At 41.2% G+C, this 16,756-nt stretch overlaps 2 protein-coding genes across 2 annotated transcripts in view; one reads left to right on the forward strand and one right to left on the reverse strand.

The window, feature by feature from the left end:
* SLC25A24 (solute carrier family 25 member 24) overlaps positions 1-16,292 on the reverse strand; it is a 58,870-nt gene extending 42,578 nt beyond the window's left edge. The window contains exon 1 of the mRNA XM_032606414.1: positions 15,751-16,292. Within this exon, the coding sequence (XP_032462305.1) occupies positions 15,751-15,933 (183 nt within the window). The 5' untranslated portion in view covers positions 15,934-16,292. The remainder of the gene's footprint in view (positions 1-15,750) is intronic.
* Positions 15,932-16,756, forward strand: part of LOC116760764 (proline-rich protein 2-like) — an 88,090-nt gene continuing 87,265 nt past the window's right edge. The window contains exons 1-2 of the mRNA XM_032646165.1: positions 15,932-16,008; positions 16,114-16,248. Coding sequence (XP_032502056.1) covers positions 15,932-16,008; positions 16,114-16,248 — 212 coding nt within the window. The remainder of the gene's footprint in view (positions 16,009-16,113; positions 16,249-16,756) is intronic.

The following is a 16,756-nucleotide window of genomic DNA, read 5'->3' on the forward strand; positions in this document are numbered from 1 at the left end:
CAGGGCCAAATCCAAAGCTAAGCCCCTGTGAGCTGTGAGAACAAAGAAGAGAAAGGGAAATCTCTCCCAGCAGCCTCAGAAGCAGCGGATTAAAGCTCCACAATCAACTTGATGTACCCTGCATCTGTGGAATACACGAATAGACAACGAATCATCCCAAATTGAGGATGTGGACTTCGAGAGCAAGATCTATGATTTTTTTCCCTTTTCCTCTTTTTGTGAATGTGTATGTGTGTGCTTCTGTGTGAGATCTTGTCTGTATAGACTTGGTTCCACCATTTGTCCTAGGGTTCTATCCGTCCATGGTTTTTTTAAAAATTATTTTTCTTAATAATTAATTTTAATAACTTTATTATACTTTACCTTCGTTCATTCTTTCTTTCCTTCCTTCCCTCCTTTAGACAACGAATCATCCCAAATTGAGGAGGTGGTCTCTGAGAGCAAGATTTATGATTTTTTCCCCCTTTACCTCTTTTTGTGAGGGTGTATGTGTATACTTCTGTGTAAGATTTTGTCTGTATAGCTTTGCTTCCAACATTTGTCCTAAGGTTCTATCCGTCCCTTTTTTTTTTCTAAATAAGTAATTTTTAATTCAATAACTTTATTATACTTTATTTTATTTTTACTGTATCTTCTTGCTTTCTGTCTTTTTTCCTTCTTTCCCTCCTTCCTTCCTTCCTCCCTCCCTCCCTCCTTTCTTTCCTTCTCGCCTTCTTTCCTTCTTTCTTTCTTTCTTTCTTTTTCTTCTTTCTTTCTTCCTTCCTTCCCTCCTTTCCTTCTTTCTTTTCTCATACTTCTACTAATACTCTTTACCTTTTCTCCCTTTTATTCTGAGCTGTGTGGATGAAAGGCTCTTGGTGCTCCAGCCAGGAGTCAGGGCTCTGCCTCTGAGGTAGGAGAGCCAACTTCAGGACACTGGTCAACAAGAGACCTCCCAGCTCCACATAATATCAAACGGCGAAAATCTCCAGAGACCTCCATCTTAACACCAGCACCCAGCTTCACTCAACGACCAGCAAGCTACAGTGCTGGACAACCTACGCCAAACAACTAGCAAAACAGGAACACAACCCCACCCATTATCAAAGAGGCTGCCGAAAATAATAATAAGGCCACAGACACCCCAAAACACACCACCAGACGTGAACCTGCCCACGAGAGAGACAAGATCCTGCCTCATCCACCACAACACAGGCACTACTCCCCTCCACCAGGAAGCCTACACAACCCACTGAACCAACCTTAGCCACTGGAGACAGACAACAAAAACAGCGGGAACTATGAACCTGCAGCCGGCAAAAAGGAGACTCCAAACACAGTAAGATAAGCAAAATGAGAAGACAGAAAAACACACAGCAGATAAAGGAGCAAGATAAAAATGCACCAGACCTAACAAATGAAGTGGAAATAGGCAGTCTACCTGAAAAAGAATTCAGAATAATGATAGTAAGGATGATCCAAAATCTTGGAACTAGAATGGACAAAATGCAGGAAACAGTTAACAAGGACCTAGAAGAAATAAAGATGAAACAAGCAACGATGAACAACACAATAAATGAAATTAAAAGTACTCTAGATGGGATCAATAGCAGAATAACTGAGGCAGAAGAATGGATAAGTGACCTGGAAGATAAAATAGTGGAAATAACTACTGCAGAGCAGAATAAAGAAAAAATAATGAAAAGAACTGAGGAAAGTCTCAGAGACCTCTGGGACAACATTAAACGCACCAACATTCGAATTATAGGGGTTCCAGAAGAAGAAGAGAAAAAGAAAGAGACTGAGAAAATATTTGAAGAGATTATAGTTGAAAACTTCCCTAACATGGGAAAGGAAATAGTTAATCAAGTCCAGGAAGCACAGAGAGCCCCATACAGGATAAATCCAAGGAGAAATACGCCAAGACACATATTAATCAAACTGTCAAAAATTAAATACAAAGAAAGCATATTAAAAGCAGCAAGGGAAAAACAACAAATAACACACAAGGGAATCCCCATAAGGTTAACAGCTGATCTCTCAGCAGAAACCCTACAAGCCAGAAGGGAGTGGCAGGACATACTGAAAGTGATGAAGGAGAAAAACCTGCAACCAAGACTACTCTACCCAGCAAGGATCTCATTCAGATTTGATGGAGAAATTAAAACCTTTACAGACAAGCAAAAACTGAAAGAGTTCAGCACCACCAAACCAGCTTTACAACAAATGCTAAAGGAACTTCTCTAGACAAGAGACACAAGAGAAGGAAAAGACCTATAATAACAAACCCAAAACAATTTACAAAACAGGAATAGGAACATACATATTGATAATTACCTTAAATGTAAATGGACTAAATGATCCCACCAAAAGACACAGATTGGCTGAATGGATACAAAAACAAGACCCTTATATATGCTGTCTACAAGAGACCCACTTCAGACCTAGAGACACATACAGACTGAAAGTAAGGGGATGGAAAAAGATATTCCATGCAAATGGAAACCAAAAGAAAGCTGGAGTAGCAATTCTCATATCAGACAAAATAGACTTTAAAATAAGGACTATTAAAAGAGACAAAGAAGGACACTACATAATGATCAAGGGATCGATCCAAGAAGAAGATATAACAATTGTAAATATTTATGCACCCAACATAGGAGCACCTCAATATATAAGGCAAATACTAACAGCCATAAAAGGGGAAATCGACAGTAACACATTCATAGTAGGGGACTTTAACACCCCACTTTCACGCATGGACAGATCATCCAAAATGAAAATAAATAAGGAAACACAAGCTTTAAATGACACATTAAACAAGATGGACTTAATTGATATTTATAGGACACTCCATCCAAAAACAACAGAATACACATTTTTCTCAAGTGCTCATGGAACATTTTCCAGGATAGATCATATCTTGGGTCACAAATCAAGCCTTGGTAAATTTAAGAAAATTGAAATTGTATCAAGTATCTTTTCTGACCACAGTGCTATGAGACTAGATATCAATTACAGGAAAAGGTCTGTAAAAAATACAAACACATGGAGGCTAAACAATACACTACTTAATAATGAAGTGATCACTGAAGAAATCAAAGAGGAAATCAAAAAATACCTAGAAACAAATGACAATGGAGACACAACGACCCAAAGCCTATGGGATGCGTCAAAAGCAGTTCTAAGCGGGAAGTTTATAGCAAAACAAGCCCACCTTAAGAAGCAGGAAACATCTCGAATAAACAACCTAAACTTGCACCTCGAGCAATTAGAGAAAGAAGAACAGAAAAACCCCAAAGCTAGCAGAAGGAAAGAAATCATAAAAATCAGATCAGAAATAAATGAAAAAGAAATGAAGGAAACAACAGCAAAAATCAATACAACTAAAAGCTGGTTCTTTGAGAAGATAAACAAAATAGATAAACCACTAGCCAGACTCATCAAGAAAAAAAGGGAGAAGACTCAAATCAACAGAATTAGAAATGAAAAAGGAGAAGTAACAACTGACACTGCAGAAATAAAAAAGATCATGAGAGATTACTACAAGCAACTCTATGCCAATAAAATGGACAACCTGGAAGAAATGGACAAATTCTTAGCAATGCACAACCTGCCAAGACTGATTCAGGAAGAAATAGAAAATATGAACAGAACAATCACAAGCACTGAAATTGAAACTGTGATTAAAAATCTTCCAACAAACAAAAGCCCAGGACCAGATGGCTTCACAGGCGAATTCTATCAAACATTTAGAGAAGAGCTAACATCTATCCTTCTCAAACTCTTCCAAAATATAGCAGAGGGAGGAACACTGCCAAATTCCTTCTACGAGGCCACCGTCACCTTGATACCAAAACCAGACAAGGATGTCACAAAGAAAGAAAACTACAGGCCAATATCACTGATGAACATAGATGCAAAAATCCTCAACAAAATACTAGCAAACAGAATCCAACAGTACATTAAAAGGATCATACACCATGATCAAGTGAGGTTTATTCCCGGAATGCAAGGATTCTTCAATATACGCAAATCTATCAATGTGATACACCATACTAACAAATTGAAGGAGAAAAACCATATGATCATCTCAATAGATGCAGAGAAAGCTTTTGACAAAATTCAACACCCATTTATGATAAAAACCCTGCAGAAAGTAGGCATAGAGGGAACTTTCCTCAACATAATAAAGGCCATATATGACAAGCCCACAGCAAACATCATCCTCAGTGGTGAAAAACTGAATGCATTTCCATTAAGATCAGGAACAAGACAAGGTTGCCCACTCTCACCACTCTTATTCAACATAGTTTTGGAAGTTTGAGCCACAGCAATCAGAGAAGAAAAGGAAATAAAAGGAATCCAAATTGTAAAAGAAGAAGTAAAGCTGTCACTGTTTGCAGATGACATGATACTATACATAGAGAATCCTAAAGATGCTACCAGAAAACTACTAGAGCTAATCAATGAATTTGGTAAAGTAGCAGGATACAAAATTAATGCACAGAAATCTCTGGCATTCCTATACACTAATGATGAAAAATCTGAAAGTGAAATCAAGAAAACACTCCCATTTACCACTGCAACAAAAAGAATAAAATATCTAGGAATAAACCTACCTAAGGAGACAAAAGACCTGTATGCAGAAAATTATAAGACACTGATGAAAAAGAAATTAAAGATGATACAAATAGATGGAGAGATATACCATGTTCTTGGATTGGAAGAATCAACATTGTGAAAATGACTCTACTACCCAAAGCAATCTATACATTCAATGCAATCCCTATCAAACTACCACTGGCATTTTTCACAGAACTAGAACAAAAAATTTCGCAATTTGTATGGAAACACAAAAGACCCCGAATAGCCAAAGCAATCTTGAGAACGAAAAAAGGAGCTGGAGGAATCAAGCTCCCTGATTTCAGACTATACTACAAAGCTACAGTAATCAAAACAGTATGGTACTGGCACAAAAACAGAAAGATAGATCAATGGAACAGGATAGAAAGCCCAGAGATAAACCCACGCACATATGGACACCTTATCTTTGATAAAGGTGGCAGGAATGTACAGTGGAGAAAGGACAGCCTCTTCAATAAATGGTGCTGGGAAAACTGGACAGGTACATGTAAAAGTATGAGATTAGATCAGTCCCTAACACCATACACAAAAATAAGGTCAAATTGGATTAAAGACCTAAATGTAAGGCCAGAAACTATCAAACTCTTAGAGGAAAACATAGGCAGAACACTGTATGACATAAATCACAGCAAGATCCTTTCTGACCCACCTCCTGGAGTAATGGAAATAAGAACAAAATAAACAAATGGGACCTAATGAAACTTCAAAGCTTTTGCACAGCAAAGGAAACCATAAACAAGACCAAAAGACAACCCTCAGAATGGGAGAAAATATTTGCAAATGAAGCAACTGACAAAGGATTAATCTCTAAAATTTACAAGAAGCTCATGCAGCTCAATAACAAAAAAACAAACAACCCCATCCAAAAATGGGCAGAAGACCTAAACAGACATTTCTCCAAAGAAGATATACAGACTGCCAACAAACACATGAAAGAATGCTCAACATTATTAATCATTAGAGAAATGCAAATCAAAACTACAATGAGATATCATCTCACACCAGTCAGAATGGCCATCATCAAAAAATCTAGAAACAATAAATGCTGGAGAGGGTGTGGAGAAAAGGGAACACTCTTGCACTGCTGGTGGGAATGTGAATTGGTTCAGCCACTATGGAGGACAGTATGGAGGTTCCTTAAAAAACTACAAATAGAACTACCATATGACCCAGCAATCCCACTACTGGGCATATACCCTGAGAAAACCAAAATTCAAAAAGAGTCATGTACCAAAATGTTCATTGCAGCTCTATTTACAATAGCCCGGAGATGGAAGCAACCTAAGTGCCCATCGTGGGATGAATGGATAAAGAAGATGTGGCACATATATACAGTGGAATATTACTCAGCCATAAAAAGAAACAAAATTGAGCTATTTGTAATGAGGTGGATAGACCTAGAGTCTGTTATACTGAGTGAAGTAAGTCAGAAAGAAAAAGACTAATACCGTATGCTCACACATATATATGGAATTTAAGAAAAAAAATGTCATGAAGAACCTAGGGGTAAGACAGGAATAAAGACGCAGACCTACTGAAGAACGGACTTGAGGATATGGGGAGGGAGAATGGTGAGCTGTGACAGGGCGAGAGAAAGGCATGGACATATACACACTAAGAAACGTAAGGTAGATAGCTAGTGGGAAGCAGTCGCATGGCACAGGGATATTGGCTCGGTGCTTTGTGACAGCCTGGAGGGGTGGGATAGGGAGGGTGGGAGGGAGGGAGACGCAAGAGGGAAGACATATGGGAACATATGTATATGTATAACTGATTCACTTTGTTATAAAGCAGAAACTAACACACCATTGTAAAGCAATTATACCCCAATAAAGATGTTAAAAAAAAAAAAAAGCATGAAGGACGTTTAGGTTTAAAAAGAAAAACACAATTTAAAAATCCAAGTAAACTTTACAGAGATAATATTTTGGACTGGTCTGGTCCATGGACAACATCCAGTCCAGGCCTCTGATGTTACAAATGAGGAAACCAGGACACAGTGCTTGGCATATATAATGTGCTCAAAATACAAGTGATCAATGACTAAGTGAATAATCAAAATAAAGACTCCCAAAGTTCACATGGCTAATAGGAAGAGTTTTACCAAATCTTAACACGACAGAACTCATTTGACAGTTTTTTGAGCATGAAGTGTCAATTATCTTAAATGAATTCGCCAGTCTTTAACTCTCATGGATCTCTATCTATTGGGTTAAACATCCAAAGAGCAAAGATCATTGGAAAGTAATAATTATACTCAATAATAACTTCTGAACAGAAGATAACTTGGAAATACACTGATAGAAATATGCATTAGGCACTGCATACTGAGAAGGATCCTCTCATCTAGGTAGCTGGGGAAAAGATTTGCAAAGGAAAAAATGCCCAAGCTCATTCTTCAAAAGTCTGATGATAAAGGCACCTTATGAGGAAACATCAGCATGGGAGAAACCCCAAGAGTACAAGCTACTCAGACTGATTGCCCCCCTTCCAACAGAAACCAAAATACACTATTAGAGAATTTCCAACTACCACACAACTCCCAAAACACACAGTGATTATGCCAGTTCCCCAAAGTGGGAAGAGAGCATCTTTGGCCTAAATGCACATCTAGGCTACTAATAACAGGTGAGTACATTGAAAAAGGTGACTCCAAAAACAAGGCTGCAGCCAACATGTTGAGGGCAATTTGAATTTAGAAGTGTTATTAGAGCCAGGGAGAAACTTGAGAAAAATGCTGGAGAGGAGTATTAGTAATGTTGTTATTCTTCAGACAGTGACGCTGGTAATAGACCTGAAAACTATAGTGGGGCCCAGGATCAAGCTTGGGAACGTGTAAATTTGGCTTTACCCTTCTCTGCCCAAGGCCCCTCCAGAATTCTCAGACCCAACATCTCTCCGACCACAGCCCCACTAAAGCCCACCTCCCCTTCGTCCTGAATGACCCCTACGTCCTGCAGGCCTTCCTGAAGTTCAAGGATGTCCAGGGTCCCATCTTCATTATGGTCTAGGTACGAAAACAGTTCTTCATCGAAGGCGTCCATCTGGGATGTCTCTGGCGGCAGAAGTGCTTTGGGTGGTCCACGCTGTGACCCCCGTTAGTCTCCCCGAGGTGGAGGTGAGAGGGAGGATGGTGATCTCTGCCCACCACAGACCGAGTTGGAAAAGACCTAAGGTAGCAGCTGCCTCTCTGCTACCAAATCCAAAGCCCCTGGGCCAGGTACAGAACGGAAAGGGGACGGTTCATTGCCACGGCTCCAGAGCAGAAGCACGAGACGCGCTGGGAGCCTCGGAGGGTTTGGTGCTGGAGGCCAGGCCTGGAGTGTGAGGCCATGGAGTTCCGGCCTCACTCCCAGATCAGCCAATCAGACTCCCTGTTTCCCACCTCACTCCAGGAAGAGCCTTTTCTCCAGAAGCTTCCTGAGAGACCTCCACACAGGTCTGTCTCTAAAGGTAGAACTTCTTTTTAGAGAAAAGTGGGTAGGGGAGTTTTGAGACATGGACTGTGGGGCCATAATGACTGGTGGTGTTGGTCCAACCTTTTTTTGTTTTTTAAGTTGTCTGGTCACACCTAAGACTTCTTCTTCTAAGGTTAAGGCACTTGGGAATTATTGTAATGAAGCTTGGGACCAGAATGAAAATCTGACCATGTGGGCCTTTCCTTCTGTGATCCTCTCCCACAGTTCCTTATCTTCACTCAGTATCTGCAGTGGCTCCAGAGCAAGGCTGCTGAACAGAAGGAGTCCCATCTCCATCTGCACAGATTGTGGCAGCACACTTGGGAGGATAATCTCAAAATGGGCAGAAGTTAAGTCAACTGGGGTCCAGGAGATACTCATAAACAATGTTTATGGCATCTTCTTAATCGCCACTTTCCGTAACCACTGAGAGCTCTGGCTTCCCTATACACATACCTGTTGGTCCCTCATCGGGCGCCACTGGAAATGTGGAAGTGTAGTTTCACAGTCAAAATTCCACATTTTACATAAGTTACTTTTAAAAATATGGAGTAGTCATTAAAAACTTGAATGTTAATATTCATATGGAGTAACAAGAACTCTCATGCTGGTGGGAATGCAAAATGGTACACTTTAGAAGACAGTTTGGCAATTTCCTACAAAACTAAACACACTTTTACCATATAATCCAGCAATCATGCTCCTTGGTATCTACCCAAAGGAGCTGAAAATGTATGTCCACATGAAAATCTAAACACAAATGTTTGTAGCAGCTTTATTCATAATTGACAAAATTGGAAGCAACCAAGATGTAGCTGAACGGGTAAGTAAACTGTGGTACATTCAGACAATGGACCATTATTCAGTGCTAGAAAGAAAAGAGCTATCAAGCCATGAAAAGACATGGAGAAATCTTAAGTGCATATTACTAAGTGAAAGAAGCCAATCTGAAAAGGTTACATACTGTATGATTCTAGCAATATCATATTCTGGAAAAGGCAAAACTATAGAGACATTAAAAAGATCAGTGGTTGCCAGACGGTTGGAGAAAGGGGTGGAAGGATGAATAGGCAGAGCAGAGAGGATTTTTAGTGCAGTGAAAAATACCCTGTATGATTCTGTAAAGATGGATACACATCATCATACATTTGTCCAAACCCATAGAATATACAACACCTAAGGTAAACTATGGACTTGGGGTGATATGTCAATGTAGGTTCATCAACTGTAACAAATGTTACCACTCGGCGTCAGATGTTGATCATGGGGGAGGTTATGCATGCGTGGGGGCAGGTGAGATATGGTTAATCTCTAGACCTTCCTCTTAATTTTGCTGTGAACATAAAACTGCTCCCCCAAAATAAAATTTTTTTAATTCGTAAAGATAATCTAATCAAGCCGTTATCTGTCAGTTTTTGCTCTCTTTACTCATCGTGTCAAGTACGGAAAACACAAAGAGGACCATCCCATGTCCTTGAACTACCCATGCGTTTGCCAGGAAGAGTTATGCCATGGTTAGTCATAAGTACTACTGCAAGCTTCGCAATAAACGTTTCTCCCCAGAGCTGTTGAGCAGTGGCAAACATCTAATGTTGTTTCACAAGATGGGCTGTGGCCCAATCAACAAGGAATTCTCCAACAAAAGAGAATTTTACAGTCCACAGGGAATGATCCTTCCCTGGGCATTGCAGAGAATGCAAGTAGTCACAAAGAGTCATAGAAGACAGACATCCAGGCAGGCGCAAGAGTCTAAAGACCAAGTAGAAAAGATAGAAGTCACAGCCAGACTTCTGAATAAAGAAAACAGACTAACAGCATTTTACATAACTGATAGAAGAGAGCAAAACATAGACTTGATCATCTCATCATTTTATTGCCTTAATTCTAAATCCAGATTTTTTTTTTTTGGTTCTACACTATTCTGAAGTCTTCCAAGCCTAAATTGAACCAAAATAAGCATACTTCCAGCTAAAATTGCTGACTCTTCGTCATCAGTTTATTTTTCTGATTTCCATTTCAGTAAATTAAAATTCAGATGGTTTCTTCTGCTCTTTGATGTTCTGAAATTTTTTTCCTCAGAGTACCTCAAGTGACATCCAAACATTGGGATTGCCTTTTAAAATGTTCTAACGTGGCCTTTGATGAAAAACAATGAGGAGGGGGAGGCAAAGAGGGAGGAGGGAGGAAACGATGGAAAATAATGCAAAAAGCAGACAGGATTACTAGATTCTTATGGGAAAATTAGTAATAACTACTGTATCTCCTTGTTCCTCATACTACCTTCTACTCTCAATTCCTGAGTCGCAGGAGAACTTAATGTGAATTTTATCTCTTCTAAAACACTAATTTCATAATGAGGAGATTTGGAAACACACGGAAAAGCAGGGTCACTCATATCAGAAGAAACCAGTGAGTTCGCCTCTAGCTAGTTCTTAATTTTGTCTCAGAACTTGCCTTGATGTCTTTTCCCTTCCCTGTATACTTTTGGAACACTTAGTAACAATTAGTTATTGTATTCCTTATTATGTTCCACATTCTTTCCATTTAAGGCCTAAAGGAACTTAAATAGAAATTTGCTCTCTTCTACATGCCAAATTCGTTACAAAAGCTTGGCAACATGGAGATGAGATCAAGTCAGATGGAAATTTATAGAGATTTCACTTTAGGTTGAGTATTTGTTTTAGATGCAAATTATCTTGAAACCTTCCCTTGAAGAATCACCCCATAGTTCTCATTTCTAGATACTCCAGTGGGTAATCTCCCCAATCCTTGACATTATACAAACCCTTGACCTATGCCTCTGAAATTCTCCCCCATAAAGACTGACCATGTAACCCTAATTCCAAGTATGTGATTGGCTACTGTCACCCAGGCTCCCCTCCACACCCTCTCTTCCTCCTGTTTTTGCACAGCCACCAGAGTGATCTTCCTAAGTCATAAGTCTGCCTGTGTCCCCTCTTGCTTAAAATCTCCTAAGTGCTCCCATCACTCAATTGATAAAAGTCCAAACCACCTGGCAGGTCCTCAATGCCTTTCATGATCTGGCCCTTGCCTGGTCCTGACATGACACTATTCCTCAAGAAGGCCAACTGGTCACTCGGTGGAAAGTCAGTTATATTGGGTGCCTCCTGTGGTGTAAGGGGAACTGGGTCTTCCTCAAAGGAAGGTAGGGGTTTCCCTTTCCTGCCCACAAAGGTTCAGACAGCACCACTATCTGGGGGCTTGTGGAATGCCTGATCCACAGGCGTGAAATCCCTACAGAACACAGCATCTGACCAGGGGATCCCTTCATAGTGTAAGAGGTGTGCACATGGGCCCGAGACCACTGGATCCACTGGCCATTTCACACCCCACACCATCAGGAAGCAGCCAACCTCACAGAATGCTGCAATGTCCTACTGAAAGCACAGCCGAAGCACCACCTAGGAGACAATATTTGGCAAAAATGGGTTGCCACCCTTCGGGATACCGTTATGTACACTAAATCAGAGACCTACCATGTGGCTTTGTGCCCCCAAAAGGAAGAACACATGAGTCCAGGAACTAAGAGGTGGAAGCAGGAGTGGTCCCACTTACTATCACTCCCAATGACCCAATGGGAACTTTTTGCTTCCCATCCCCACAACTCTGGGCTCTGCAGTGTTAGCTTCTGGTCCCCAAGCAGGATAGATATACTCTTGTCAGGGAACACAATGAGGGTCCCATTGAACTACAAGCTATAGCTTCCACCTGGACATTTGTAACTCCTTGTGTCCAGGGACCAACAGGCAAGAAAAGAAGTCACCCTCTTAGTAGGTGTAAATTGGCCCTGATCAGCAGGAAGCAGGGCTGCTTCTACACCACCGAGACAGAGAGGAATACTTACGGAACTCAAATGATCCATGTGGACTCCAGGGATGCCCAGTTATAACTGTGAATGGGCACATGCAGCAACATTGGCCTGAGAAGCTCAGACACTGCAGAAAGGAAAGTTTGGGTCACACCACCAGGTAAGTCACAAAGACCTGCAGAGATTCTAGGTGAACGTGAGTGGAATTTAAAGAAGGGAAATCATGAGTACCAGTTGTGACCAAGTGAAGCAACGGGGACTGTAGCTTGTCCCACTGTCCTCCCTGGGGAAAAGAGGCTGCGAACAATAAGGGAGCACTCCCAAACCTATGCTGAGAAGCACATCTGTGGGTGCCATGGAGTGGCCTGTGGAGGCCAGGTCAGATCACTCCACAGGCAAACACTCCTGTTTCCTCTCTCTTACCCTTCTTTTGCACACCCAATCCCATCTTGGTTTCTGCTCCTAGGAGAACCAGAAATGACGCAGTTAGCACCAGAAGTAGCCCAAGACAAGAGGTAAGAACATGGGGTTTGGGAACTGGCTCATTCACTGCCCAGCAGGCAAAGAGCCCTGAGTGGAACGTGGGGCAAGGATGATGCCTTGTACAAGGTGGGAGCCCAAAGCTGAAGATTTCCCAGCGGTGACCTGGGAAAACAACCTGTTTAAGGGGAACACCTGGCTAGTGCAATGACTCAGGCATTTGTAAAATATGAGGGGAACTATGCTATAAGGGTAGGCAAGAAAGCATAATGATGAAAGGAGCAATTCACCAGTAAGCTAAAACAATGCTAAATTTGAATATACCAGCAGTATAGTCCATTATATAGTCTGTTTTTAAAATAAAAGGGAAAAATCAACAGAATTATAAAGGAAAGTTAGCAAATATACAATCATAGAGGAAATTTTGACACCCCTCTTTCAAAAGTGATGGTAGTAACAGTTTTAGATAATTTAAAGGCTAATTGATTGCTTATTAGGTACCATGAATTATTCTAAATACTTTACGTATTTTAATTCATCTATTCTTCACAATAACCCTATGAGATAAGTACTCATGTTACCTCTGTCACAGATGAGGAAACTGAAGCTAAAAAGATATTTTTAATGGCCCAAAGTTAACTAGTAAGTAGCAGAACCAAGATTTAAACCCAGGTGGTTTGACTAGATATTTCTTATTTTCTTACAAGCTCATCTATGTATGTAAAAAGATGTTTATCTGGAAAAACTATAGAATCAATAAAAAGATCAGTGGTTGGGGATGTGGGAATGAATAGGCAGAGCACAGAGGACTTTTAGGGCAGTAATAATACTCTATATGATATTATAATAATGGATACATGTCATTATACATTTGTCCAAACCCATAGAACATACAACACCAAGAGTGAAACCTAAGGTAAACTATGGACTTAAAGTGATAATGAGGTGTCAATGTAGGTTCACCTTTGGTAAAAAATGTACCATTCTGATGAGTGATGTTGACAATGGGGGCGGCTATGTATGTGATGTTTAGAGGCAGAGGGTGTATGGGAAATCTCTGTAACTTCCTCTCAATTCTGTTGTAAACAAAAAACTGCTCTAAAAAAATAGTCTTTTATATATTTATCTTATTTTATCCAACATTTCTAGGTATCTAGCAACAGGAGAATTTTTGGTTTTCTTGTCCTACATATGCTGGAAATAAAAGCACTAACAACTGCTTTACAGTTAAATTTTTTTTTCTTTTAATTATTTCAAAGGAGCCACTGTCTTGTTTAGGGTATTTCAAATCACAGCCTTAAATCTTTTTGTACCACTGTGCTTAGATCACTGAGACATGACCCTCATCTTCAAGATGTTTGGTCTTAGTGGAGGGCACAGTCAATAAATAACAATAGTACCTTTTGAAAATTATAGCAGTAGCGATATAGGAGACCAAGATCTACAAATAGTAGGGTGAGACCAACTCTTCTATAGAGGGTGGTCCAGAAAAGCTCATCACAGAGGAGATGATATTTATTTTAAAAAAAAACAACTCTATTTTTTCCTAATCATAAAAATAATAATATATGGTCATTTTAAAAAACTGAAATAATACAAAAATTGTGAAGAAAAAAGTAACAAGGTAATTTAACTCCTACCATCCAGAAGTAATCATTATTAACCTTTAATTGAAGAATATACCCATCAGAAAAGAGTGCTGGGAATAGTTAATAATATCTGGCATGAGCACAGAGTGATACTATGTATATGTATATGTATGTAGGTATAATATGTATAGAATACATATATTGTGTGTGTGACAAATATACGCCATCCTGTTCTATATGTTTGCATACACACAGTTTTATACAACTTATTTTATAATTTGTTCTTATATAAATTTTGGAAAATTAAAGACATTTTTTATTCCTGAGTTCCTCTCTCTTTTTATTAATCAGTCTTGCCAGAGATTTGTCTATTTTATTCATATTTTCAAAGAACCAACCAAAAAAGCATATAGTTGGAAATTTAAAGCACACAAATAATTCATGGGTCAAAGATGAAATCATATTGGAAATTAGAAAATACTTAGAACTAAATTACAACAAAAGTACAAACTTAAGGGATGCAACTAAAGAAGTAATTAAAGTGATATTGTAGCTCAAACTTAATAAATCAAGCATTTATTAATAACTCAAGAAATTAGAAAAGGGACAAATGAGTAAACCCAAAGAAAGTAGAAGGAAATGAACAAAAGTTAATGGAAGAAAATTTTAAAAATGGAGACAATCTTCAAAACGTACCAAAAGTTGATTCTTTCAGTGTATGAATAAAAAAGACAAAGGTTGAAGGGGAAAAAGAAAAGGTTGGCAAGAAAAAAAGATTTGGCAAGATTGAAGAGGAAGCAGGGGCGGGGGTGGGGGGAGATATCAGGAATAAAACAGAGAACATAACTACAGATACAGTCAGAACTTTTTAAAAATCACAAGTGAATATAAATATTATGAGCCTTGGACAGAAAGTGCAGTTTCCTAAAAGTTGTAACTTACTAAATCTGACTCAAGAAGAAATAGTAACCTGAAGAGGCCTGTAACTACTAAAGACATTGAATGAGTAGCTTAAAATATAACTACTATAAAACAGTTTTTGGCTCTTATAGCTTAATAGCACTTTACCTCTTGGGATAGGGAATGCCAAAGTGTCCTCCTACGTTTCAGTGGGGTTGGAGAGGTTCCAAATATCTCTGCTGATAGGGGCGCACTTCAGGGACACAATTAAAATGACTCAGAGAAGCTGAAATTGCTCATAGGATGGGCCAACCCTTCAGGTCAACTTATGTACTTAGGGCATTAAGAATGTCTTAAACAATGGAATGTTGCCTCTCCTCAACAGGAGGTTGGGGGAAACATACCACTGGTTTTCAAACAGTTTTGAAACAGCAGACAAACTAGCTGGTGTAAGAAAGCAGCTTCGAAGAGATACAAAATGTGAGACTTTTTACAGAACTTGGGGCTCACTGAAGCGTGAGAGCTAAAAAAAAAAAACAAAAACAAAAGTGGCTAAATTTTTGCAAAGGCTTAAAAAGCCTTGGGATGCATTCAGACCAAAAGTACTGGGCACAGGATTTTAAATTCTCAGAGTGAGTCAGAGGGTCCACTGCACTAATTTTTCTGTAAAAGTACCGGTAGCCTTTCAGATCCTGATGCGCATCCGTTCCGGGGTACCTGGCCCCATTCCCGAGCTTCTGAACCCACTCGCGGGTTGGAAGCCACACTTCCAGCTACTTCCTGCAGAGCCGCGGGCAGCCGCCCTCCGTCCTGGCAGCGCCCAGAGTCCCCGCAGACCTTCCGGCCCTCAGGCCCCGCAGCGACCCACCTCCTCGGCGTCCTGGCCCAGGGGGATGCCCAGGCTCTTGAGCCCCTCCTGCAGCTCGCAGATGTCCACCACGCCGTCCCCGTTGCGGTCCAGCTTGTGGAAGAGGGTCTCGTAGCGCGTCGGCGGCTCCGCGTCCTGGCAGGCCGCCGCGGGCAGCACGACGCCCAGCAGCCAGCGCAGCATGGTCCCGGAGGCGCGGGCCGGCCCAGCCGAGGGACGCCAGGGGGGCCGAAGGCTGCTCGGGCGCGAGGCCTGGCTGTAAGGGGCCCGCGGCCTGGCTGTAAGGGGCCCGCGGCGCACAAGCTGAAAAGAGCCAAGTCCCCACCCGAGCTCGGCTCGGTGCACGGGGAGTGGCCGTTCCAGCTGCTGCCTGGGGAGGAGCTCGGCCGGCGCCGGCCTTCCCGATGGGCGCGGGGGACGGGCTAGGCTCTGCCTTGAGCGGGCAGGAAGTGAAAGGGTTGCAGGGTGCGGCCCGGGAGGGGCTGTGAGACCTGGGAGGTAAGCTCTGCGGCGTCCCTAGTGGAGCTGTCAGGGGTGCGGCCCGAGGAGCCAGTCCCGGGAGGTTGTGGGATTCTGAATCAGCGTATTAAAGGTGGGGCGGGGGACGGAGGAGGGGTGGTGGTGGTGGTGAACGGGAGGACTGAGGGAGCAGCTGGAAGCTCAGGTTACTTAACTTCAAGCTCCCTTCCCTTCGGGCTTGGTACCCTGGCGAATTGCCCAGCAACAGTCCTCTCTGCAGGGACACTGGGCCTTCTCGGGCTTTGTCTCACACAGGTCTCGCACTTTTTCGTGCAACTCCACGGACACTACACATCTCTGGGACTGTTTTCTTTTCTTTTCTTTTTTTAACATCTTTATTGGAGTATAATTGCTTTACAATGGTGTGTTCGTTTCTGCTTTATAACAAAGTGAATCAGTTATACATATACATATATTTCCATATCTCCTCCCTCTTGCGTCTCCCTCCCTCCCACCCTCCCTATCCCACCCGTCTAGGTGGTCAAAA

This window comes from Phocoena sinus, chromosome 1 (genome assembly GCF_008692025.1).
Source record: "Phocoena sinus isolate mPhoSin1 chromosome 1, mPhoSin1.pri, whole genome shotgun sequence".
NCBI classification, from domain to species: domain Eukaryota; kingdom Metazoa; phylum Chordata; class Mammalia; order Artiodactyla; family Phocoenidae; genus Phocoena; species Phocoena sinus.